The 26,864-nt window shown below is 34.8% G+C and overlaps 1 protein-coding gene across 1 annotated transcript in view; it reads right to left on the bottom strand.

The window, feature by feature from the left end:
- CMC1 (C-X9-C motif containing 1) overlaps positions 1 to 26,864 on the bottom strand; it is an 82,776-nt gene that overhangs the window by 43,109 nt on the left and 12,803 nt on the right. The window contains exon 2 of the mRNA XM_036093027.2: positions 14,606 to 14,695. Within this exon, the coding sequence (XP_035948920.1) occupies positions 14,606 to 14,695 (90 nt within the window). The remainder of the gene's footprint in view (positions 1 to 14,605; positions 14,696 to 26,864) is intronic.

The following is a 26,864-nucleotide window of genomic DNA, read 5'->3' as shown; positions in this document are numbered from 1 at the left end:
AAAACTCCCAATTAAAAAAAAAAAGCCCAGGACCAGATGCTTCACAGGTGACATCTAAAACACCCCTTCTTCTCAAACTATTCCAAAAAACTGAAAAGAGAGGAAAGCTTCCAAATTCTTTCTATGAGGCCAGCATTATCCTGATACCAAACCAGACAAAGACACTACTAAAAAAGAGAACTACAGGCCAATATCCCTGATGAACACAGATGCAAAACTCCTCAGTAAAATACTAGCAAACTGAATCCAACAACACATTAAAAAAAATCACTGACCATGATCACGTGGAATTTACTCATGGGTTGCAAGGGTGGTTCTATATTTGCAAATCAATCAACAGGGTACATCACATCAATAAGACAAAGGATAAGAACCATATGATCATTTCAACAGACACAGAAAAAGCTTCTGGCAAAGTTGAACATCCATTCATGATAAAGATCCTCAACAAAGTAGGTTTAGTTGAACATACTTCAACATAATAATGGCCATCTATGAAAAACCCACCGCTAACATCATCCTCAATGGAAAAACATTGAGAGCTTTTCCCCTAAGGTCAAGAACAAACAAAGATGTCTACTCTCACCACCTCTATTCAATATAGGACTGGAAGTCCTAACCACAACAATCAGACAACAAAAAGAAATAAAAGGCATCCAAATCAGTAAGGAAGAAGTAAAACTTTCACCATTTGCAGATGACATGATACTACCCGGAAAACTCCACCAAAAAACTACTAGAACTGATTGAAGTTGCAGGACACAAAATCAACGTACAGAAATCTGTTGCATTTCTATACACCAATAATGAAGCAGCAGAAAGAGAAATTAGGAAAACAATCCATTTACAACTGCACCCAAAATAAGAGACCAAGGAATAATTCTAACCAAAGGGGTGAAAGATCTGGACTCTGAAAACTATAAAACATTGATGAAAGAAATTGATGACAACCCTAAGAAATGGAAAGATATGCCATGCTCATGGACTAGAGGCCCAAATATTGTTAAGATGTCTATACTACCCAAAGCAATCTACACATTTATACAATCCCTATCAAAATACTAACATTATTTTACACAGAACTAGAACAAAGAATTCTAAAATCTGTATGGAACCACAAAGACCCCGAATGGCCAAAGCAATCTCAAAAAAGAAAAGGAAAGCTGGAGGCAATGCAATTCTGGACTTTAAGTTACATTACAAAGTGGTAATAATCAAAACAGTATGGCACTGGCACAAAAATAGACACATAGACCAAAGGAAAGGAACAGAAGACCCAGAAATAAACCTACAACTCTATAGTCAATCTTCGACAAAGCAGAAAAGAATATCCAATGAGAAAGACTGTCTCTTCAACAAATGGTGTTGGGAAAACTGCAGCAACATGCAAAAGAATGAAATTGGATCACTTTCTTACACCATACGCAAAAATAAATTCAAAATGGATGAAAGACCTAAATGTGAGACCTGGAACCATAAAAATCCTAGAGGAGAACCCAGGCAGTAACCCCTTTGACAGTGGCCATCGCAACTATTTTCTAAATATGTCTCCTGAAGCAAGGGAAACAAAAGCAAAAATAAATTACTGGGACTACATCAAAATAAATACCTTCTGCACACTGAAGGAAACAATTAACAAAACTAAAAGGCAACCTACAGAATGGGAGAAGATATTCGCAAATGACATATCCAATAAAGGGTTAGTATCCAAAATATATACAGAACTTATAAAACTCAAACTCAAAAAACAAATAATCCAATTTAGAAATGGACCAAAGACACATACAGATATTTCTCCAAAGAAGACATCCAGATGGCCAACAGACAAATAAAAAGATACTCATCATCACTTACCATCAGGGAAATGCAAATCAAAACTACAATGAGATATCACCTCACACCTGTCAGAACAGCTAAAATCAAAAACATGAGAAACAACAGGTGTTGCTGAGGATGTGGAGAAAAAGGAACACTTGTGCACTGTTGGTAGGAATGCAAACTGGTGCAGCCACTGTGGAAAACAGTATCGACGTTCCTCAAAAAGTTAAAAATAAAACTACCTCATGATCCAGCAATCACACTAGTGGGTATTTACGTAAAAAATACAAAAGTAATTCAAAGGGATACATGCACCCCTATGTTTACTGCAGCATTATTTACAATAGCCAAACTACGGAAGCAGCCCAAGTGTCCATGGATTGATGAATTGATAAAGAAGATGTGGTATATACATGCAATGGAATATTACCCGGTCATAAAAAAAAAAGAATGAAATCTTGTCATTTGCAACGACATGGATGGAACTAGGGACTATTATGCGAAGTGAAATAAGTCAATCAGAGAAAGACAAATACCATATAATCTCACTCATATGTGTAATTTAAAAAATGAAACAAACCAGCAAAGGGGAAATAGAGAGACAAACCAAGAAATAGACCCTTAACTACAGAGAACAAACTGATGGTTACCAGAGGGGAGGTGAATGTGGGGATAGGTTAAATAGGTGATGGGGATTCAGAAGTGCACTTGTCATGATGAGCACTGGGTGATATATGGACTGTATTCAGCTGTATTTTACACCTGAAACTAATGTAACACTGTATGTTAACTGGAATTAAAATAAAAAAAGAGAAAATACTCATAAACCCCTTTCATGACTTTGTGCTGATCTGTATCTCTAGCCAGCAGTGTGAATACCTGCTTCTCCAAAGCCTCCTCAACATTATACACGATACATGTTTTCTTACCCACAAAGACTTCATCCTGGACTTGATTAGACGTCTATACTTGTTTACCTTTTTCTTATTAGAGAACAGTTATATACAAGGAAATAAATCTTAAGTATAGCACTCCATGAAACAAAGTATACACACCTCTGCATCACAAACCAACAAAATACAGAACATTAAAAATCTTTCCAATTAGTCCCACTCCCACCCTAATGGTGCAACCATCATTTGGATTAGTTTAGCCTATTCTAGAACACAGTTTTTTTAAAGTATGTACTTTTATATTTCTTTCATATTTTATTCAGAATAAAGTTTTGAGATTCATCTGTGTTGTAATGTATAACACGAGTTATTCAACTTTATTGTTGAAGAGTATTCCATTGTACTTGTACACCACAATTAGGCTATCCCTTCTCCTTTTGAGAAATACCTGGCTTATTTTCCATTTTTGGCTCTTATAAAACATCTACCATAAGTATTATTATACAGAAATGAAACTAAGGTTGAAATTATTCGTTTCTCCTGGGTAGAGCTGCTGGGTCATTGTGGGCAGGTATGTGGTTAGTGAATATGTTCAGTGTTTTAACTGTGGGATCCTATCTCCCCTACAATGTATAGTGGGTAGCAGCTCAAAGTTTGGTGACTGAGTGGCTTGGAATTTGCTCCATAGGTAGTTTAGGACTGAGCCAGAGACACAGAGTTTATACACAACATAAGGCTCACCTTCTCTAGCTCTCAACTTGTTGGGATTTATGCTCTTTCCCTCTTCTTACACCATCACAAATAAATACAAAGTTTTCTAAGTAGTTACACTAAACCCTGTTTTTGGTCCTTCAGACCAGTAAGACTAAAGGCGTTTTTTTGTTTGCTTGTTTGGTCAGAGTTGCAGCCACCTTACAAGATGGAGACTCACCCCGTACTATTCTCTTCCTTCAGTGTGACTCCCCTCTGATTTCCAATTGCTTTTGTCTACACTCAAATGCCTTCATGTTGTTATTTTTACATTTTGTTCATAGTTTATAGTTGTTTTCTGCAGAGAGACATGTACAATAAGAGCTATTAGGCCATGCCAGAAGCTGAACTTCTCCATTATGAACTTTTAAGTCATATCAAGTTTGCAGGTTACATATAGTACTGTAGGTATGGTTTGCAATTCACCCACTGAAAGTGAGGGCAAGTATTTTTCATGTTTAATAATATGTAATTTGTCAAAAAGAAATTGTGTCCTCTGCTCATTTTTTAAATTGGATATTTACCAATTCCTTACTGATAAGTCTTTATAAATTAAGGATAGCAAACCTTTGTCACATACGTTACAAGTATATTTTCCTTATTTGTGATCTATTATGTTTATATGACATATATGACATACAAAAAGTTTTATTTTTTTATATTTACAGTTTTGTATTATGAAATATAACATTTGATTCCTTAGAAAACACATGTTCATCATGGGAAATGAAAAAAAAATCCATTCTATGAAAATAAAAATCACCTATCATTCTCCTTCTTCCTCCAATACCCTTTTATGGCTGTTTTTTAAAAACCAGTTATACTTCCAGTCATTTGGTAGTCTGTTCAACATTATCTGCTGAAATTGAAGTTATATATAGTATATGACCCAGAAATCCCATTTCTCTGCTATAAATTATAGCACATTCATATAATGGTGCAATATAGCAATGAAAATGAAGGAACTATTACTCTATGCAAAAACATGGATGAATCTAACAAATATAATGTTGAGTAAAAGAATCCAGGCACAGAAGATCATATACTGTATGGTTCCATCTAAATTAAAGCACAAACTAATCTATGCAGTTCTCAGTCAAAAGGGTAGTTATTTTGGCAGAGCAGGAAAAGGACAGTGACTGGGAAGAGACCGAAAGAAGGGTGGCTTCTGGTAATTTCAATTTCTTGACTTCTACAGTGGTTACACGTTTACTCTGTCATAATTCATCAAGCTATACATTTATAATTTGTGCATGTAGGATATAAAAAAGCTTAATGTTTTCACTCTGAAGAATATGAAAAAGCTATTCAGAGAAAAATAACCTATGATCCACCTTCTTCTCATGTTTCAGATACTTACTAAATTTTGTATATTTACTTCTAACATATTTGTAATGGTGTTTAGAACTATACCATGTATATGCTTTTATATAATGCCCTTTTACTTAGTGAATGAACATGTTCATATTTGTTAATGATCCTTCATAGACTCCACATATTTTGCTGAGTGATATCTTTCATAAGATATAAAGTAATGGAAATCAAAAAGAGTTTCAACTCTAGTAAAACTAGATTTGATTATTTAATCAAAACAACTTTGATTATTTAATCAAAGAAGTACATATTGTTAACTGTTATAAAAATAAGGAAAACATTCAAGTTCAATGCATAAATTATGCTGTATGGGTATGACTGCATTTTTAACGAGCAAATGGTCTGTAGTTTGTGTAGGTATAGGGCTATAGCTCCAAAGTGTGCCATAGGAAAGATCAGAAATGTTCCCAGAAAATGAAATAAAAATTCAAAATTGCTTAAACTACAGGAAGAAAATAACTTTTCCATCTTGGTGAAGTCTAGGATAAATAATACACAGCACACACAATCCAGCAACAGAAAAGTATTAAATGGAAATAAACTAGCACATAGGCAAGAAAAAAACAAATACTAGGCAAAGCATATAATCACCACCAAATCTACCACCTATGACAGACACAGCTAACTGATCTAATGACAGTTTTTTTAAATTTTATTTTATTATGTTATGTTAGTCACCATACATCAACAGTTGTCGATGCAGTGATCCACGATTCATTGTTTTCGTACAACCCCCAGTGCTCCATGCAGTACAGGCCCTCCTTAATACCCATCACCGGGCTAACCCATCCCCCCACAACCCTCCCCTCTAAAACCTTCAGTTTGTTTCTCAGAGTCCATAGTTTCTCATGGTTCGTCTCCCCCTCTGATTCCCCCCCCTTCATTTTTCCCTTCCTTCTCCTAATGTCCTCCATGCTATTCCTTATGTTCCACAAATAAGTGAAACCATACGATAATCGACTTTCTCTGCTTGACTTATTTCACTTAGCATAAATCTCCTCCAGTCCCATCCATGTTGATGTAAAAGTTGGGTATTCATCCTTTCTGATGGCTGAGTAATATTCCATTGTATATATGGACCACATCTTCTTTATCCATTCATCTGTTGAAGGGCATCTCGGCTCTTTCCACAGTTTGGCTACTGCGGACATTGCTTCTATGAACATTGGGGTGCATATCGCCCTTCTTTTCACATCTGTGTCTTTGGGGTAAATACCCAGTAGTGCAATTGCTGGGTAATGACACTGTTTTTGATTGATCCCCTTTGTAGTATGCTAGGCAGCCACTTCCAACTGATTAAAGTCAGCATAAAGTATATTTGCTATCTTTGACATAGTTAAATGGTATGTTAATGGAAGAGCACTAAACTGGGAATTAAGATACCCGGACTCTAATATCAACTGTAACATATTAACCAGTCACACCATACTGAATAGGTAATTTAATCTATTTATTGTGGTATGAGACCATATCCTCATATTCCCCTCTGTGTTTGGAACCATTATTTTCCCTGTGAGTATTGAGGTATAGTTTGTTAAATTAATAAATCAGTGTAGTTATGATTTGCTCTGGAAGGGAAATGGTCTATGTGGAATCTTAAAGGAAAACCAAGAAATAAAAATGTCAGTTTTTGATACCAGAACTATTGCAGTTGCATAAACATTCTATTCCCTTGTTTCCTTTTAAAATAATTTTTACCACTGTTTAATACAGCAGTTTCAAACTTAGATGTCTACTAGACACCTCAGAGTTAACATGTCCAAAACTAAACTCTTAATCCATCAATCACCAAAAACTAAACTAAACTAATAATATTTCTCCACACACATTCTTCCTCATCTCTGGTCACTCCAGTCCCATCCTTTTACTTGTTCAGAACAAATAACAGGAAGTTATCTCTTTCATGTTGCCTCTACCTTCAAAATATCTCGGATGTGCTCATCCTCATCTCCATTGCTACCACCCTTTTAATCCACCATCACATCCTTAACCTGTGTCCCTGATTCTCCCCTTGACCCTAATGCATTTACACTTAGCACAACAGTGAGTGATGCTACTGAACTGTCTCTTTCCACTGCTCTAAACCATCAATGTCTTGCCATTTCTCTCCTTAGTACCTACAGGTCCTCAGTACCTCTAAGACCCAAAAGGATTCTACCCCCAATTCCTTTGCTGACCCCTTCACTTTTCACTCTTCTCCTCCCTCATTCTACCTTGCCACAGTGACCTTTTAGGTGTTCCTCAAACATGCCAGCTTCGTCTAGTGCCTCAAGGTCTGCAGGTACTGTTTACATCACTCTGCCCAGACATAGCTGCACATCTCACTCCTTCACCTCTTTCACGAATTTTGTCCAAATGTCACTTTCTCAGTGAGAACTATACTGACCACCTATTAGAACCTGCAGTCCTGGGGCGCCTGGGTGGCTCAGTCAGTTAAACATCCAACTCTTGGTTTCGGCTCAGGTCATGATCTCAGGGTCGGGGATTGAGCCCCACGATGGGCTGTGCGCTCAGCACAGAGTCTGCTGGAGATTCTCTCCCTCTGCCCCTCCCCCTGCATGTACTCTCTTTCTCTCTCCAATTAAATAAAATCTTAAGAGGAAAGGAGGAAGGGAGAAAGGGAGGAAGAGAGGGAGGAATGGAGGGAGGGAAGGAGGGAGGGAGGGAAGAAGGGAAGGAGAGAGGGAGGAACTGCAGTGCCATTCTAGCATTCTCCATGGCCCTCACTCAACTTTTTCTCCAGATCACTTATATTTCTTATAATAAACCCACAATATTTATCTCCCTCCTTCACTGAAACGTAAGGTCCGTAATGGTAGGAATTTTTGTCTGTTTCATTCACTGTTCATATAATGGTGTCTGGGAAATACTCAGTAAACATTCTGAATGACTATGTTCCATATAACCCTAACGTTCCATTCAAGTGCTTAAGGGAACCTGAAAATTCTGTTTCTGCTTGTAAAAATATATCTTTAGGGGCACCTGGGTGGCTCAGTCAGTTAAGTGTCTGCCCTCAGCTCAGGTCGTGATCCCAGGGTTGTGGGATCTCCCGGCTTCTCCCTCTCCTGCTCCCCCTGCTTGTGCTCTCTCTCTCTGTCAGGTAAATAAATAAAATCATATATATATATATATCTTTAGTGATATAATAACTGGATAACACTAAAATATATGCAAATAGTACTACTGAATGCTAACATACTGCAGACAACCAATATGTTAAAATATGATGCCAGATAAACTTATTTAGGGGCCTCAGATCAAAATTTCTCTCATAGCTGTTTAACTGAATGATACTCCAAAAATCTGAGTAAATCATAAGAAATCATTACTATTTAGACTACTATTTTATATGATTTAGGATTTACTCTATATTTTGTATTCCTCAAAAAAGCAAGCCAGAAAAATGAACTGGAAGAGGAGATACATACTAGGCTACAACTGTAATCTACAACATCTGATTTAAAATTTGCTTCATGAAAATAATGCAACAACATTGTTTCCATATGTTCACTCTGTAAATGTAACAAAATTAAACATACTACAATAAAAATACTGCTTTTATCTGTTTTATACATTATAGTTCCAAGCAAATTCTAGCCCCCTGTAAAAAGGAACTAATTATTTTTGAAATGGTTCAAAATCTAAATGCATTCCAGAGTTTTGTACAAACCAGATTTCCCCTTTATCTTTCCAAAAGACAGGATTCTTCTAAGAATGTATTTCAGTCAAAATATAATTATTTGTGAGTATTTGCAAAAAGTTAACCAGTCATCTGCTTTGATTATCTGGAAAGAATGTCAATTACAACTCAAGGATCATCAGTTAGCTGAAGTGAAATATGATTTTGTACTCAGATTTTATAAACAAGGGATGGTACTGTTTAAAGACCATATTTAATTTTGGATTAATTTCTCATAAGATAAAAGAATTTAAAACTATTACAGCAAAATCATTGAAAGGTGAGACCTAGGAAAACTAGGGAAATAATAAAAATTTGTTAATGAAGTAATCACAGAACAGTTAGCTCATATTTTATATTAATATTTATTCATCTTAACAATATTCCTAAGTTTCAAGTCACGTAATTCTTTGCTTTTGTGTTCAAATGTAGACTTTTCACACTTATACCTTCAAAAATAAGCTGCATAAATTAGTTGTTTGAGATATTAAATTCATCTGCCCTGACAAAACTCCCTGCTAATTTAGTCATTTAAAGATTTAGCATTTAAAGATTTAACTTACTTCTAAAACTAAAACAGACTACACCTCTCTCAGTGAGAAGAAAACTAACCAATTTATTCAAGATTACTTAGGTACAATTATAATTACAAAATTGCCTTGTTATTCAAAAACAAGAAATCGTAATACGCTATTAAGTCTTACAATACAGGTATGAATTAAACATAACTGAGAACCACTATATCAATAAGTAATGACCACTATATACTTGGCTCAGTTGTTTTTAAAAATAATTCAGCTGTATTTGTCAGATATAGGTCTATTACTCATCATGTCATGACTTTAGGCCTGAGAGGCATACATAAGTACTTATTGGCAATTAAGTTGTATTATGTCCATGTGCAGAAAGGGGTGAACATGGCAGGCCTGATGCTGCTATCTTTAGAAAAGCCTGTTTGCAAGGTTGGCCTTTAGCTGGTGTCTAACAACTTGGATTTTGGGAGTGTTCCCATCGTTCCCTAATTGCTAAGAGTGGCTTACTGTGTCTAAACTGTTTGTGCAAACCATATGGTTTATGCTGAACACCTGCTTTCTTTATGGAAGTCTTGAAATTTTGGTAATGCTAACCAAAGGATGCCCATGTGACCAGCTCCTAATAAAAACTCTGAGGACAAAGTCTCTAATGAGTTTCCCTAGTACACAACATTTCACACATGCTGACACAATTCCACACTGGAGGAATTAAGCACATCCTGAGTGACTCTACTGGGAGAGGGCTTGTGGAAGCTTGCGCCTGGTTTCCTCTGAACTTCATCTGATGTGCCTTTTCCCTTTGGCTGTAATAAATCTTAGCCATGAGTATGAATAGGTGATGAGTCCAGTGCAAGGCCAAAGAAGGGGAACTGTACCTTCTCTTTATATTTCTTAGAGTACATACCTACTCTTATACATAACAGATAGGCATCATATTTGGTGATTTTATATATTTCACCCTCCTAGTATATCCAAGTTAGTTATCTCCACTTCAGTGTTAGTTAACATTGGTGAACTGTTAAATGGCAAAAATATATGTGGTGATAACAGCACCATTCAAACAACAAAGGAAAAGTTTTTGGCAGATACAAGTAATGCAGTTGGATAAAAGAGTGATTTCTTTGACCATCTGCAGTCTGCAGTCCTCCAATTTGTTTTAATAATGTTTTAATGTTTACAGGATCGCCTGTAAACATCCTAAAGAATATCCAAGGCATTCCTAATTTTATTTTTTTATCAGTTCATATTATCTTTCGAATTTATAAAATGTAACATATTTAATTGCATGTGACTGACAGAAGAAGACAGGCATTTTATGTTAACTACAGATCTGCGAGGTCTCAAAGAAATGAACAATCCATGCTTCCTTATGCTTTACAGAATTCCTTTAGAACTAACCCCACCTATATTGGGCAAAAGATCAAAAAGACTGCTGTAGAAGACACTAATACAAAAGAAACATTAAAATAAGGTAAAAGAAAGCCCAAAGGATGAAAGGAGTTAGTAAGCAGCAGATACATCTAGGTTAAAGAGAGCTCCAGGCCATCCCTGATGATAGGGTACTTCTTTGGTCTTGATGGGTCATAGAAACAAGAAAAAAAAGTTATTTTTAAATCTAACTTCGGTATTCAACATGGAAGCTTTATATCAAATGCCAACTATGCAATTCAAAAAAAGCAGCAAAATATAATGAATTTTTACAAAACAGTAATTCAGTGACTCTTTCTCTCATGGACTATTTCCAGAAGAAAAACTGTAACACGAGATTGCATACTTTACTTATATGCATATTATATATAAGTGTATATATGACAAACTATATATATAACATATGACACAGTATTACTAACATAGAAAATATAAATTAAATTAGCAAAGAGTCAAACATATGGAAAAAGTCATAGAATGAAAAGTAACCTCCAGAGGTCATCAAACCATCTTCCTAAAACATCACAAGTTGGTAACTCCCAGATCCAAGAAAAGCAATGATTCCACCATCACACTTGATGGAAGAAAATTTGTTTTGGCTTTTGGGAAATGGGAGACCTGGAGAGAGGCATGACATTCTAGAATTTTTCTTCAGTTTCATTCCCAACATAGTCAGTGTTCATTGTGTTAACATTTAAAAATACACTTTGGTAATTTTAGTGGCTCTATTTACTGCCAATATCACTGGCAAAAGAAGAATACTATAAAATTTAGTTGTCTATCTAAACGAATTGATCACTTTCTTTTCTGTTGATATATACTCTACCAACAGTTAATAATCTTATCTAAGTGTATATAACAAGATCAGCATTCTCAATTCTGTATCTAATCTCTAAGTCAAGCCACCTTTACTCATCAAATCAAAGTTAAATTCCAAAAGAAAAGGTGATGAGTACTATTTTTCTACTCAAACAAAAAACAAAAAAAGTGTATTTTATAAAGACAAAGATTGTCAAGTTTGACACCAGTTTAATATGTTACCCAGAAGCTGAGATTTTGTTTCTGGTTATAGTTTTCATTATTTGAAATCACAGTTACTGTGACTTTATAAAAATTCACTGCAGAATAAGAATTCTGAATTGTAAATAAAATTTTAGAAGTGTTAAGGCATATAACAATGAAACATTCTAAATATTATTGGCTACTTAAGACAAATTTTAATTGTGTTTAAACATAAGATAAAATATGCAACTCAGACTAAATCAGTGTATAGTAAAAACCAATAGTATATATATAGATAATGAAGGTATCATGCAAACTGGTTAAAAATTATAATGAAGAGAGAACTAGTAAGAATATAGCAACCTGGCTGAAATTGATATTCATTAGGGTACTCTTCACATCAATAGGGAGCATTTGGACTCTGTGGTCTTTATCAGTGTCCCAGCTGGTAATGGTTGAAGGTTAATGCCTTACCCCATTCTGTTCAATTTTCTATCCTAATTAGCCCTCCAAATCTATAGCTGTGAGCACCAAGTGTCTGTGCTCAAAAGAAACTAATTAATGCTAGCAAATTAGATCAAGTCCAAAGATCCAACAGCCAAACTCTTAGTTAAATGCTCCTTGTTAATAGGAAGTGTAGCTGTCAATAACTGCTGTTGGTGACTATAATGAGGCATCTTTCTTTCATTGAAAGTGATTTCATTTCTCTTTGTCCTTGGAAAAGCTGTTCCATTCCCTTCACAAACCTAAGTTGCTGGCAGTGTGACCCAGTTCTTATGATCAGCTGGGTTGAAATGACATGCAAAAAATTAAACAGAAAAGCTTTCCTACATAATCAGGTTTAAGGCATTTAGCAGGAAGTCAGATCACTTATTAAAATTCCTGTATCTTTACCCAAGAACTATACACATAATGCTTTTATATAAATTCCTACAATTATTTAATAAAGCAAAGGCTATAAGTAGTAAATAAACTACAAGGGAAGTGTCCTGATTCTAAATTACATCTTATTGTTCAGTTCAAATGTAGCTCTTCTGCTGCTGCTTAATACCAATGTATGCTCTTTACTAAATCACATGATTAAGCAAGAATACCGAAGAGTACTGTTTTATAAAGTAATCAATTTTAGATTCTCTAACACTGTTTTAGACCATATGGCCTAAAAAAAAAAAAATCAATATATGATTATCTATAAAAGATTCAAATATTCAAAAATCAATTGTTATAACATGTTCTAATAGGGACAAATGCATCGCAATAACCCAAGCAGATGTCAAATTTTAAGACGGTTTCAGTCTTCAGAAGATTTTAAGTATATTAAAAAAAACTTAACCAATCAACAAACATCCTAAACAACTTAACTTCTGATAAAGAAGCAAAAAATAAACATTTTTTCTGTACCACTCATTATATGATAGTCATTGCGCAACACAAACTTATATTTTAAAGTTATACTCTATTTCTTTCATTTAAAAAAACCCAAAACAGTTTCACTATCTATGAGTAAGCAAAGGCAGTTCTGAAACCCAAACCCAATTTTGCATTTTCATCTGAATCATGTGAGTAAAGCTTTTTTCATTCTAAATATCAGAATAATGTGTTAAAAACAGCATAAATACAGCTCATATTTATAACTTTGAACCAATATATCAGTAATAAGTAAATTTTCCCGGTAGGGAAATTTTAGCCCTATAATTTCATCACACATTGATTTTTATCCTCCCTCACCTGAGTCAGGACAGGTATTTTTTTTTTTTTTTTTCAAGTTCTAAGGCAAGGGGAGAATTATCTCTTCAGACTATCAGCATTACACCTGCCAATTCCAGCTTTGCACCGAGCCCTGTCTGCAGGTGGCAATGGGTTAGTTTCTCCTGACACCTGGGGGTGTGGGTGGAAGGAACCTTCCTTCCTGATTAAACAACTAATTCACAGTGAAAGCAAAACTAGTATCATAGAATGATACTAAGTAATTATTGATAACATTATTTATGGATGGATTTAACTTAAATCTTATGAATGGATTTGAAACTGGAATAGGTCATAATAAGTCATCTAAGAAACAGAAAGGACCATCACACAATGTCCATTCTGAGGAATTACTCTTCTTTTACTGCTTCAATCCATGGATTCCAAAGGTCATTCTCTGAGAACACCATCAGAGGGACAGAAATGTTCCTGGCATCCAAACATTACTGACATGGTCCCAAAACTACAGTTGACACAGCCTGGCTCCCCTGTAGAGAAACCTGCTGTGGAATTACAGCCCATCATCCTCACAAAGAATCACTGAGATCCCTCAAGGAAGAAGACTACAGGGAAAGGTGAAGAAGGGAGACAGGAAACAGCCTACATCAGCAAAAATTATACTACTATTTCTTTTAGACGGCCATTCCAGGAGGTAGATTTGTTTAAAAAGACATTTCTACAGTAATATTGCCATCTGCTTTTCTAATGACCCTCCATATATGGCCTCATTTTTCACCTTCCACTGCTTTGTTTACATGTTTTCACTAAATATTATATACTAATCAACAGCATCTCTCTAGATTTACAGAATACAGAAGTATCTCATGTTAAGAAACATTTTCTAAAGCAAATATGCGTATGTGGGTGCCTAATGCATGCATTTACATAAATATCTTCCATTTAGAAATGTAAAATACAGAAAAGTAAAAAAATAAAAAACAAAGACTCACTGTAAGTACTACTGAGATTCCATTAACAATTCAGTAATAGACAATGGCACCAAAGAAAATCACCTTAGAATATATATCTATAAGAATATGTTGATGAAGAAAAAACAGGTACATGTTACATTTGAGGTTTCTCTTTCCCTATCAAAATCACCAGAATAACTTGTTTCTCTAAAATACTCATAACCAAGTTTTTCTCTATATATGTAACTGTACTTCTAGGAAAAAAAATTTTTACTAGTAATTTGGGAGAATATTTTTAAATTGTAAATGAATTGAACACCGTCTGGAAGTTCTGAAAGCTGAAATACTGGTATCTCCGTGAAAGGGTGAGAAGGAATTCATACATATTAATTCATTCACTACTTGACTCTGAGGCTAAGGATTAAATTCAGATCATATTATAAAAAATGTATTTGATATTTATATGAATACCTTGAACTTGTTCAGAACATCTCTCTCGGGCTTTTTCTCTCATTATTTTAGGAATCAAAACATCCTTTTCGACATGTCTGAGATGCTGCCCTGGGGGAAAAAAAAAGAGAGATCTTTCTTTAATATAGTGAAGTCTCACGTAAATCACCAGTTTAGGGAAAAAATAAGCACTCTGGTTTACTCGAAATGAAAACCTATACAAATATACTAAAAACTGACTCTTACAACCTCATAAAATTGTGATTATTTTAGTCAGTAAAAATCATTCTAAGTATTTTTTATATACAACAGAAAAAAATGTGGGACACAAGCAGTTATGTTTCTAAAAATTTCTACAAGCTATATTGCAACACCTGTATTTGATAACATATTCCATGCAGTCTTGTCAAAATTAAAGTCATAAACTAAAACATACAGTTTTGGGGACGCCTGGGTGGCTCAGTCAGTTAAGCGGCTGCCTTCAGCTCAGGTCATGATCCGGGGGTCCTGGGATCGAGTCCCACGTCAGGATCCCTGCTCATGGCAGGGAGCCTACTTCTCCCTTTCCCTCTGCCTGCCACTCCCCCTGCTTGTGCTCTCTGACAAATAAATAAAATAAAATCTTTAAAAAAAATAAAACATTATAATTTTCCTTCTTAATATAATCCACAAAAAGGATTTTTATCAATACGGAGATTCAAGAATAAATGAAGAGATCCAAGATTAGAGACACATGAGTAGTTTCTCAACCCAGTAATAAGACTAGCCTAAGAAAGAACTAGCAGAAGAAAAAGTAGAACTACACGTGCATATAAAAACAGCACGTGAGACTTCCGTGCATTTTAAACAAAACAACCACAATTAGACTAAAACGGCAGACAGAGCACCTACTCCAGAGACCTACCAGCTCCTTAAATTAAGAGAGTCCTGAAAAACAAAGGGTAGATGTCCTCAGAGAAACCAAATAATCAGGAATCTCTTTGAAAGACAAAAGGCAGATGAGATCAGATTAAAGGAGGTAATCATATACTCAAGACTTTTTCCACAGGAAAAAACTGATGCCCAAAGTGGAGATTGCTCCATGCACTGAAGCAGCAAAAATGCGAAGAGACTTCCCTGAAGGATACCAAAGCATTATTGATTGAAATGCCTCCGTAGGAGCAAGTGGGTCACCTCTTCTGCTGCCTTTAGACCATGGGTAAAAGAAATAAATACGTGTATTTACCCCCAAAGGATCAGGAAGTTTCCCAGTATCTAGTGACACCTAGGAAGACCAGGAACCCCTAAACTTTTCCTGGTACTATGCAATTCCCAACCACTTCTGGATACAGGCAACTATGAACTGAGAGTATCTGCAGAGAGTATAAAAGGGCATCTCAAAAAGCAAACAAAATCAACAACAGCCAAGAACCACCTAAATTGGGAGGGACAACACAGTTAAAGGGGGAAACCAAATGTAATTAATCAAGAAATATCCAAATCTTGGAGAGTTAAAAGAGTAAAAAAAAAAAAAAAAGATTTTAAAGTATAATAAATAGACTGAGGCAAATAAAAAGACATGAGTCCTCAGAAAGAAATGGATTAGAGATTACCTACGTGAACTCTGAAGAAATATCTGAAGGTCAAAACTCCTAAAAGCTTCAAAAGGGAGAAAACTATATCCAGAGTAATGAGAATCAGATTTACATCACGTTTCACTGGCAAGACTTGGATACATGAAGACAATAGAGAAATAACTTCAAAGCTCTGAGAGTGAATTACTTTACATCCAAGGGTTCCAAAGCCAATTAAGAGTGCAGTTAAAGATATTTTCAGGTATGTAGGGACTGAAACCTCTTGCAAATCCTACTGAAATGAAGTGACCCCTATTGTTGTGCAACAAGCCATCAATCAAACTTAGTGGTGTAAAACAATTTGTTATGCTTGGAGAGCCAACAGGCTAGAACTTCAGAAAGATAAAGCAGAATTGACTCTTCTCTGCCTCACAGTATCTTGGGGCCTCCTCTAGTAAGAGTCAAATGACTGGCATTGACATCAACAGCTGCAAAAGCTGAAGCTGGAGGATCGACTTTCAAGACGACTTCTTTCTTCACTTATGTATTTGATCTCTGGGCTGGAATGGCTGATGAATGGGCTCAGTGAGGACTGTAAACTAGAGCAGCTATGCATGGCTTCCCCATGGGGTTTGGCTTCTCACAGTGCAGAAGGTAGTAGGTCCTGAGAGGGAGCAATCTAAGAAGGAATGTCTAGAGAGCAAGCAGTTCCAAGAAAACCAAGTGAAAGCAGTCTGGCCTTTCCTGACCCTGTCATAGAAGCCAGGAAGCATCATTCCTACAGCACTACATTGATCAAGTCACCAAGGACAGGCTATACTCAAGTGCAGGGGAATGAAGACTCCATTCTTTCTTGCAAGGCCACATTACAGAAGAGCATGAGGAATGGAAGATAATGTTGTGACCTTCTTTGTAAAACAAAATGTGCCATAACAAGTAATAAAGAATATACTCTGATAAAATAAAAACAAATCCATGATGTACAAATGTGAAATATATAAAACATATTAGAAAAACATATTTAAATTTACATATTAAAATTGTAAAATACTTGAACCATATTATCAACTACTTTGACCCATTTACAGAATATTCCTCTTAATAACAGCTGAATATTAACCAAGATAAACCAGACTCTGGACTATGAAACAAATCTCAGTAAATTTAAAAGAATTCAAATCATACAAAGTATGTTCCCTGACCCCAATGTAATTAAGTTAAAAATCAGTAACAGAAAAATGTCTTGATAATCTCCAAATATTTGGAAACTAAATAACACACTTTTAAATAACCCATGGGTCTAAGAAATCAAAAGGGAAATAAAGTATTTTGAAATAAATGAAAATGAAAATAAAACCTACTATAATTTGTGTGATGTAGTTAGAACAGTACTTAGAGGAAAATCTGTAGCACTAAAAGCCCACACTTAAGAAGGATGGTCTTAAATCAATGACATAAGCTTCCACCATGAGAAACCAGAAAAAGAATAAACTAAACACAAAATAAATAATAAAGATCAAAGTCAAAATCAATAAACTAGAAAATAAACAAAATAATAGAAGAAAGGAAACCAAAGCTGATTCTTTGCAAAGATTATTAAAATTGATAAGTCACTAGCCAGGAAAAAAAAGAGATATCACAAACATTAGAAATGACACAGTTTTAAATGATAATAATCTTTTCAAATATTTTTTAAATGTAGGCCAATAAAATTGACAGCACAAACAACCAAAGGTAACTCGAGAAGACGCAGATAGATAACCACGATAGCCCTGTATCTACTGAGGAAATTGAATCTGTATTTAAAAGCTTTCTCCCAAAAAATAATTCCAGACATAGGTAGCCTCATGTGAATTTGACCAAACATTTAAAAAAGAAATAATACCAATTCCATACAAACGCTTACAGAAAATTGAAGTTTACCCTGATACCAAAACCAGGCAAAGACATTACAAGAAAACTACAATCCAATATCTCATCATCAACATAGATGCAAAAGTCTTAATGAAAAATTAGCAAATTAAATCCAATAATATAAAAAAGGATACTACATCATGACTAAATGAGGTCTATCCCAGGATTGCAAGATTTACTTAACATTCAAAAATTGATAAATGTAATGCAACAGACTAAAAAGCTAAAAAAGGAAAAACACATAGTTATAATAGACACAGAAGATACATCTGACAAAATCCAACAACCATTCCTAATAAAATCTTCCAGTAAAGTAGAAACAGAAGGAAACTTCCTTGACATGATAAACACCTACAGAAAAAACCCCACTAACATATTTATTAGTGAACACCAAAAGTTTTCCCCCCAAAATAGGGAACAAGGTAAAGAAGTCTGCTTTTGCCACTTCTATTTAACATTATACTTGATGTTCTAGACAGTGTAATAAAGTAAGAAAAATAAAAGGCTTCTGGATTGAAAAGAAATAAAACTGTAGCTATTCAAAGGTAATATGATCATCTATCTAGAAAATTCAATAGAATCTACAAAAAAAGCTACTAGAACGAATCAGTGAGTTCAGCAAGGTTTCCAGATATACGATTAATATGCAAAAATCAAATGGAGATGACATTATTAAAAAATAGCTTTTTAAAAAATGAACAAAGGCTCAGGGACCTGCAAGACCAAAAAAAGAAATCTAGCACTTATTTTACCAGAGTCTCAGAAAAAAGGAAAAAGAATGCAGAGACAAAAAAATATTTGAAGAAATAATGGCTGAATCCTTTCCATATGAGGAAAAGACATAAACCTATTAATTTAAGAAAAACAGTTAAAAACCCCAAAAAACACACACCTAGACACATCATAATCAAACTTCTGAAAATGAAAGGCAAAGAAAAATCTTCAAAGCATCAGAGAGAAATAAAGAACAAAGATTCAAAAGACAAAGGATTTCTCATCAGAAACCACAGACGCCAGAAGGAAGTGCATAATATTTTCAAGTACTAAAGAAAAGAACTGTCAATCAAGAATTCTATATCCATCAAACATTCTTTAGGATTGAAGATGAAATAAAGACAACTCAGATGAAGGGAAGCTAAGGTAATTTCTTGCAAGCAGACCTACTTTCAAAGAATGGCTAGAGGAAGTTATTCAAACAGGAAGGATATGATAACAAGAGGAAACTCAGAACAACAGGAATGAAGAAAAGGCAACAGAAAGGTAAATAAACTACTCTTGAGTTTTAAATATTATTTTTGACAGAAGCAAAAATCATAGCATTCTCAATGTATATAGAGGTAATATTAAGGATAACTATACCATAAAGGGGAGATGGTAAAGCAACTTTGGTGATAGCAAGATTATCTATATTCCACTTAAATGATAAAATGTTCACACTGGGAGACTGTAATAACGTATGTACATACAGTGTAATCTTTAAAACAACCACTAAAAAAAAAATTTTTAAAACACTAGATAAATCAAATGGAGTATCAACAGATTGAAAGTATTTTCTCTGACCATAATGGAATCAACTAGATACCAAGAACAAAAAGTAGCAGGAAAATCTCCTAACACTTGGAAACTAAATAGCACTCTTCTAAATAATTCATAGATCAAAGAAGTATCAAGGAGAGTAGAAGAATACAATGACCTGAATGAAAATAAAAACAAAATTTACTAAAATTTCCAAGACAAAGCTAAAGCAGTGCTTGTAGTGCAATTTATAGCAATAAATGTTCACATTTAAGAAGAAAGTCTCAAACTAATAATCTGTGCTTCCATCTGACAAAATTAGAGAAAGGACAAAAAGAACCTAAAACAAGCAAATAAAAAAATAAGAGCAGAATTCAGTAAAATTGACAACAGGGAAACAAATGAGATAATCATACCGAAGTGTTTTTGTTGTTGTTTTAGAAAAATCAATAAAATTGGCCCAGATGGCTTCACTGACAAAGTCTCTGAAATATTTATAGGACAAATAGCACCAACTCTATAGTCTCTTCCCAGTATATTTTATGAGATCAGCATTACTCTAATATCAAAAGCAAAGGCAGTATTAAAAAGACAAAAAAAACAAAAAAACACAGACCAATATTCCTCATGAATATAGACTCAAAAATTCTCAACAAAGTATTAGCAAATCGAATCCAGCAATATAGAAAAAGAAAAATACACCATATCAAGTTGGATTTATTCCAAGATACAAGGTTGGTTCACTATTTGAAAATCAATCAATGTGATCTATCATATTAACAGTCTAAAGAAAGAAAACCATATGATCACATCAATTGAAGGAAAAAAATTTAATAAATACCATTCATTAAAAACAAACAAAACTTTCAATAATAAAAAGGAACTTCTTCAACCTACAGAGTGTCTGCAAAAATCCTATAGCTAAAAAGTCCTATACCACACTTAATGTAAAACACTGAATGTTTTCCTTGTAAGAAGAGGAACATGGAATAAAACTTCATACAACTATACACACACATATGCATGTATATAAAAACTGGTGAAAACTGAAGAGATCTATATTCTAGGTATAGTATTATACCAACTTCAGTTTCCTGCTTTTGATTTTTTTTTAAATTTAGTTTAGTTTTATTATGTTATGTTAGTCATCATACAGTACATCATTAGTTTTTGATGTACTGTTCCATGATTCATTGTTTTCATTTAACACCCAGTGCTCCATGCAATACGTGCCCTCCTTAATACCCATCACCAGGCTAACCCATCCCCCTCCCCCCTCCCCTCTAGAACCCTCAGTTTGTTTCTCGGAGTCCACAGTCTCTCATGGTTCGTGTCCCCCTCCAATTCCCCCCCTTCATTTTTCCCTTCCTTCTCCTAATGTCCTCCATGCTATTCCTTATGTTCCACAAATACTGCTTTTGATATTATACTAGTTATACAAGAGACCACCATTGAGGGAAGCAGCATGAAGGGCATGTAGGACTTTCTATAGTATTTTTTGCAACTTCCTGTGAGTCTCTAATTGTTTCAAAATAAAAAGTTAAAGGAAAAAAACTTCTATAAGAAATCATAGGGGAAAATCTTCATGACCCAGCGTTAAGCAAAGAGTTGTTATACATGACACCAACTCATGATCCATAAAAGAAAAAAAAAAACCAATAAATTCAAACTTCATCCAAATTAAAACTTTCACTCTAAAAAAATTGCTCTTAGGAAGATAAAGACAAGCCACATAGTGGGAAAAAATTATTCACAAATTTCATACCTGATAAAGGACTTGCATCCAATATATAAAGGCTTTTTTAAACTTCAACAGTAAGAAAACAATCCATTTGGAAATGGGCAAAAGACTTGAACAAACACTATACAAGGAGATATAAGGATAGCGAATAAACGTAAGAGATGCTTAACTCATTAGTCATTGGGGAAATCCAAAATAAAGTTACAAAAGTTACCATTAAAGACCTATTAAGATGGCTAAAAGAAAAAAAGTAATAATACTAACAAGGATGCAGAGTAACTGGATCTCTTAGACATTCCCAGTGGGAACATTAAATGGTATATAGGCACTCTGGAAGATAATCAGGCAGTTTCTTGTAAAGTTAAACATACATTTACCATATAACCCAGCAAACACACTCGTCAGGATTTATTCAAGAAATGAAAATATGTTCACACAAAAACCTGTGCACAGATGTTCACTGTGGCTTTACCTGTAATAGCCAAAACATGCGGTTAACCCAAAAGTACTTCAAAAGGTGAATGAATAACAGTTCAAGACAATGAAATATTACTCAGCAATAAAACAGAATGAACTATTGATACACGACAGCAACAGCAACTTGGATGGATCTCAAGCGCATTATATTGTATGAAAAAAAGACCATCTCAAAGGGCTACGCGTTATGATTCCATTTATGTAACATCCTTAAAGTAACATAATTAGGGTGATGGAAAACAGATCACTGGTTGCCAGTAGTTCAGAGCTGAGGAAGCAGTATGACTATTAAAAGCAAGCATGAGGGGTTTCCTTTGTGCTGATAAAACAGTTCTGTATGCTGTGATCATGGTTACTTGACTATTCACAGACAATAAAATATCATAACTACACACACACACACACACACACACACCATGTAAAGTTTGGTAAAATTCAACTAAGATATGTATCTGAGTTAGCATACTAATGTCAATTCCTGGTTTCCTTAGGTACAATTAATTATAGCAGTGTGTCCCAGCTTTTTTCCATTTTTACTCTAGAAGAGCCTTTTTAGAGATTTTTTTTTCTAATGCCCCCATGAACTGTTAATACCACAGACACACTGTCTATCTATTTATATGCTGCATGTATAACAGTAGTTCATACATTAAAAGAGCAAGATTATTTTCTCCCTCCAATAACAATTTTTGCCCCTTTGAAGGCAATATCATACTCACTGAAGACCTGTACTATGGTTATGAGAGACAGTATCATTAGGAAAAGCTGGAGAAAAGGAACATAAAAACTGCCATGTTTTGCAGCTTGATGCATTAAACTATTTCAAAACAAAGTTATAATTTTAAAAAGCTTAAAAATGTCTAAGAATAAAGGACCTAGAATAACCAAAACAACATTAAAATAGAAGAACAAATTTGGATGACTTACACTACCTGATTTCAAGTGATTGCAAGTCTCACTACAAAGCTACAGCAATCAAAGTGGTGTAGTACTGGTATAATTAGGATAAACAAATGGATTCATGTAACAAAATAGAGTCCAGAAATGTTTCCACCTATATACAGTCACTTTATTTTGACAGATTCACCAAGGTTACTGAATGAAGAAATAAAAGCAATATTTTTAAAATATTTTAGTTATTTATTTGAGAAAGCGAGAAAGAGAAAAAGAGAGAGGGCACAAGCAGGGAGGAGGGGCAGAGAGAGAGAAGCAGACTCCTTGCTGAGCAGGGAGCCCGACGTGGGACTCGATCCCAGGTCCCTGAGATCATGACCTGAGCCAAAGGCAGATGCTTAACCGAATGAGCCACCCAGGCACCCAATAAAAGCATTTTCAACAAATGGTGGTAGACCTGGATAAAAACGGAGGGGGGAAAAAAAATCAGCCTAAACCTGATCTCCTACTTCACAGTACCCACAAAAACTAAGTTGCCACAGATCATAAACCTAAATATAAAAACTGAAACTATTAAACCAAAAAAAACTTCAATTCCTCAGAGTAGACAAAGATTTTTTTTGTTAAAGAAGACAGAAAGGCACTAAACAGAAGAAAAAAAGATAAATTTATTTTCATCAAATATAAAATCTGTTCATTGAAAAACACCATGAAGAAAATTAAAAGGCAAGCCAGGAGAAAGCGTTCACAGTAGATAGACAGACAGATAGTACAGAAATAGGTACAGGGCACCTGGGTGGCTCAGTAGTTAAGCATCTGCCTTCGGCTCAGGTCATGATCCCAGGGTCCTGGGATCAAGTACCGCACTGGGCTCCCTGCTCAGCGGGAAGTCTGCCTCTCCCTCTGCCCCTCATCTCACTCCTGCTCTCTCTCTCTCTCAAATAAATAAAATCTTTAAAAAAATAGGTACAGATCTATATCTATATATATATATAGATACATACATATATTTGACAAAGGACTTGAATTTAGCATATATAAAGAACTCCTACATATCAATAACAAAGTATAAACAACCAAATAAAAAACCCAATAAAAAAGGGACAAAAGGTGTGAATGGATTCCTCAAAAATATACACAAATTGTAAATATTTAGATGAACAGGTGTTCAAAATCATCAGTCATTAAGAAAATGCAAATGAACCCCATTATACCATTTCACACCCACAAGAATGACTAAAATTAAAAATACTGACAACACCAAATGTCAGAACATGGAGCAACTGGAACTTTCATCTATTGCTGGTAAGAGTGTGAAGAGATAAACTTCTCTGAAAAGCTAATCGTTAAGTTATAGTTAAATATACACCCAACCTACTTTCCACTCCTAGGTATTCATTCACCCAACGTAAATGACAACACACTTCCAGAAAATGACTTGTACAAGTCTGTTTATGCAAGCATTCATACTAGCCCCAAATTGGAAACAACCTAAATGCTCAACTGAATACTACTCAGCAATACAAAAGAACTAACAACCGATACACTCAACATGGGTGGAGCTCAAGAACTCTGTTGAGGACAAGCCAGGCATAAGAATAAATACTACATGGTTCTAGAACATGAAAAACTTGGTGGTGATGAAGAATAGAACACTGGTTATCTATGGGAGTTGAGAAGGGTATTCTCTGGGGGATGTCTTGATTTGCTCATATACATTATCAAAACTTACAATCTATAAACTTCACTGCATATATTACCTCAATTTATAATATATTAGCTTTAAAACAGGATAAACATCTGCACTCATAATGGGTGATTTTAACACATAACTTTAAATAATTAAGTAGAGAAAAAGGTCTATAATTTTCTCCTTGAAGATACTGTTCATCTTTTATTAGATTTATTTCTACTGGTAAAGGTAACTTTTCATAAGTAACATGTAATTATTTGTTGCTGGTTTCACTTGAACTTTTTATATTGTCCTTACAGCCAACATAATCTCACTTAACTCTCATTAGTTCTAATAAATTGGCCATAGTCTCTTCTAATTTCTATGGAGACAATCACTGGGACAGCTCTGCTCTTACTTTTTAAATTCTTACTGGCTATGTCCTTTAGAAAAATGATGGGTAGAACACTAACAGCACCTCTGTTTTGGATGCTCAAATTCCGTTTAGAATTTTTATAGTTATCTTCATGTTGAGATTTGCCTATGATTTTCTTCTGTGTTGCTTTGGTATCACAGTTACATTATTTAAATAAACTAGGGACCTATCTCTTCCCTTATATTCTCTGGAACATTCTGTATAAAATAAAGATCATTATCAGTTCCTTTAAAGTTTGGTAGAAACTACCTGTGATTGTCAGTTTTATGAATCAACTTGGCTAGGCTATAGTCTCCAGTTATTCAAACAAATACTAATCCAGGTATTGCTGGGAAGGTAGTTGGCAGATGTGATTAAAGTCTATTCTCAGTTGATTTTAAGTAAAAGAGATTATCCTAGATAATCTGGGTGGGCCTGAAAAGCTTGAAGAACAGAACTGAGATTTTCCTAAAGAATTCCTTCTGTAAACTGCAGCTTCAGCTCAGAACCAAGAGTTCCAATGCTGATAGCCATTCTTCCCCATAGCCTGGCCTGCCCTACACTTCAGACTTGCCCAACTAGCTCCCGCAGTCACATGACCTAGTATCTGGCCTTAATGTCTGCATGTACGTACCTACACACAGTAGCCCTGTGGTCTCTGAACTCTTGACTGATACACCAGCTATTAGGGCCTAGGTCTTCAGTATGTCTGTGTGAGACAGACAGACACAGAGTTTTAACTACTAATTTAATTTTCTAAGGGCTTTTTATTTATTCTTTAGTCAGTTGCAGTTTTAGTAAATTTACAGTTCTCAAGGAAACTATCCATTTCATCAAACTTTCCAAATAATGATATGAAGATACTCACATGATTTTTTTCTTTACCATATCTATAGTGGCATCCCAATTTTCATTGCCTATGCCAGGGTTCAACAAGTTATTTCTAGTTAAGGACCAGAGTTGTGAATATTTAAGCTTTGCGGGCTACAAACTCTGTCATGTATATCAATGGTTAGTAACATTTTCAAATGTTACTAACCATTGATAGCTTACAGGCCTTACCAGACTTTGCCTGGACCATGGTTTGCTGAAATCTGGCCTAAACTAGTTATTTATGCTTTCTCTTTCTCCTTAGCTTTGCCAGAGCTGCTGTAAGATGGGAAAAAGGACACTGAGCTTATAGAAGGCACTGGAAGTATGGATGGAGGAAAAAGGGCAGCTTTGAGGGAGGCCCTACGAGATTCACAGGGCCTGCAGGGACTAAGAAAAGAGGATTCAAAGAAGGCTCCCAGTTTTTCTGGCTCCCAGGGAAATGCTGTGGCCATTCACTGACACAGGGAACACAAGAGAAAACACCAGGTGGGAGAGGACTTCATCTGTGGACATGGTGAATTTCAGATGCAAGACATCCTGTGGAGTGGAAAGCTGATGTGTACTTGAAGGGAAATAATATAACAGGGGACTATCTCCACATACTTCTTTTCTCCTGGTCTGCAGCACACATCATACGGGGCATCAGTTATTAACATGCAAATTAATGAGTAGAAGAAACACTGTGATATACTGACCTATTTTATAAAATCAATTTCGAAATGTTATCTCTTCACTTATATAATTTTAATCTATACAACTTATTAATAATGTGTCCTGATGAGTATCTTTTGCTCTATAAACTTTGCAGTGGTCTTAGATAACAAAAGCACTAATTTTTCAAATCAGTTCCTTAAATACAGGCATAGCTGTGTAATATTGAACTATTTTTCCTTAAGAAATTATAGTAGAAATTTACCTATTTATGAATTCTAGGTTATAATTCCTATTTAAACACATTTTTTTAAATGGCTTGCAAAAACTCCTTCTGATCATTCTTCTAAAACCTCCTAGGGCAAAAAAAAAACAAAAAAAAAAACAATTCCAGAATCACATGAATATAGATTTAGATTTTCCAAACTCTTGATGTTAAATCAGAAATAACAGACTTAAAAATATATAAATAAATTCTGCTAAAGATTCTCTCATTTGATAGCATATCAACCACTGAATATTATTAAATTACGATTTTATACATATTACAAAACTATCTTCAACACAATTATCAA

The sequence above is a fragment of the Halichoerus grypus genome, chromosome 1, assembly GCF_964656455.1.
Source record: "Halichoerus grypus chromosome 1, mHalGry1.hap1.1, whole genome shotgun sequence".
NCBI lineage: Eukaryota > Metazoa > Chordata > Mammalia > Carnivora > Phocidae > Halichoerus > Halichoerus grypus.
This window is presented reverse-complemented; position numbering and strand designations above follow the sequence as displayed.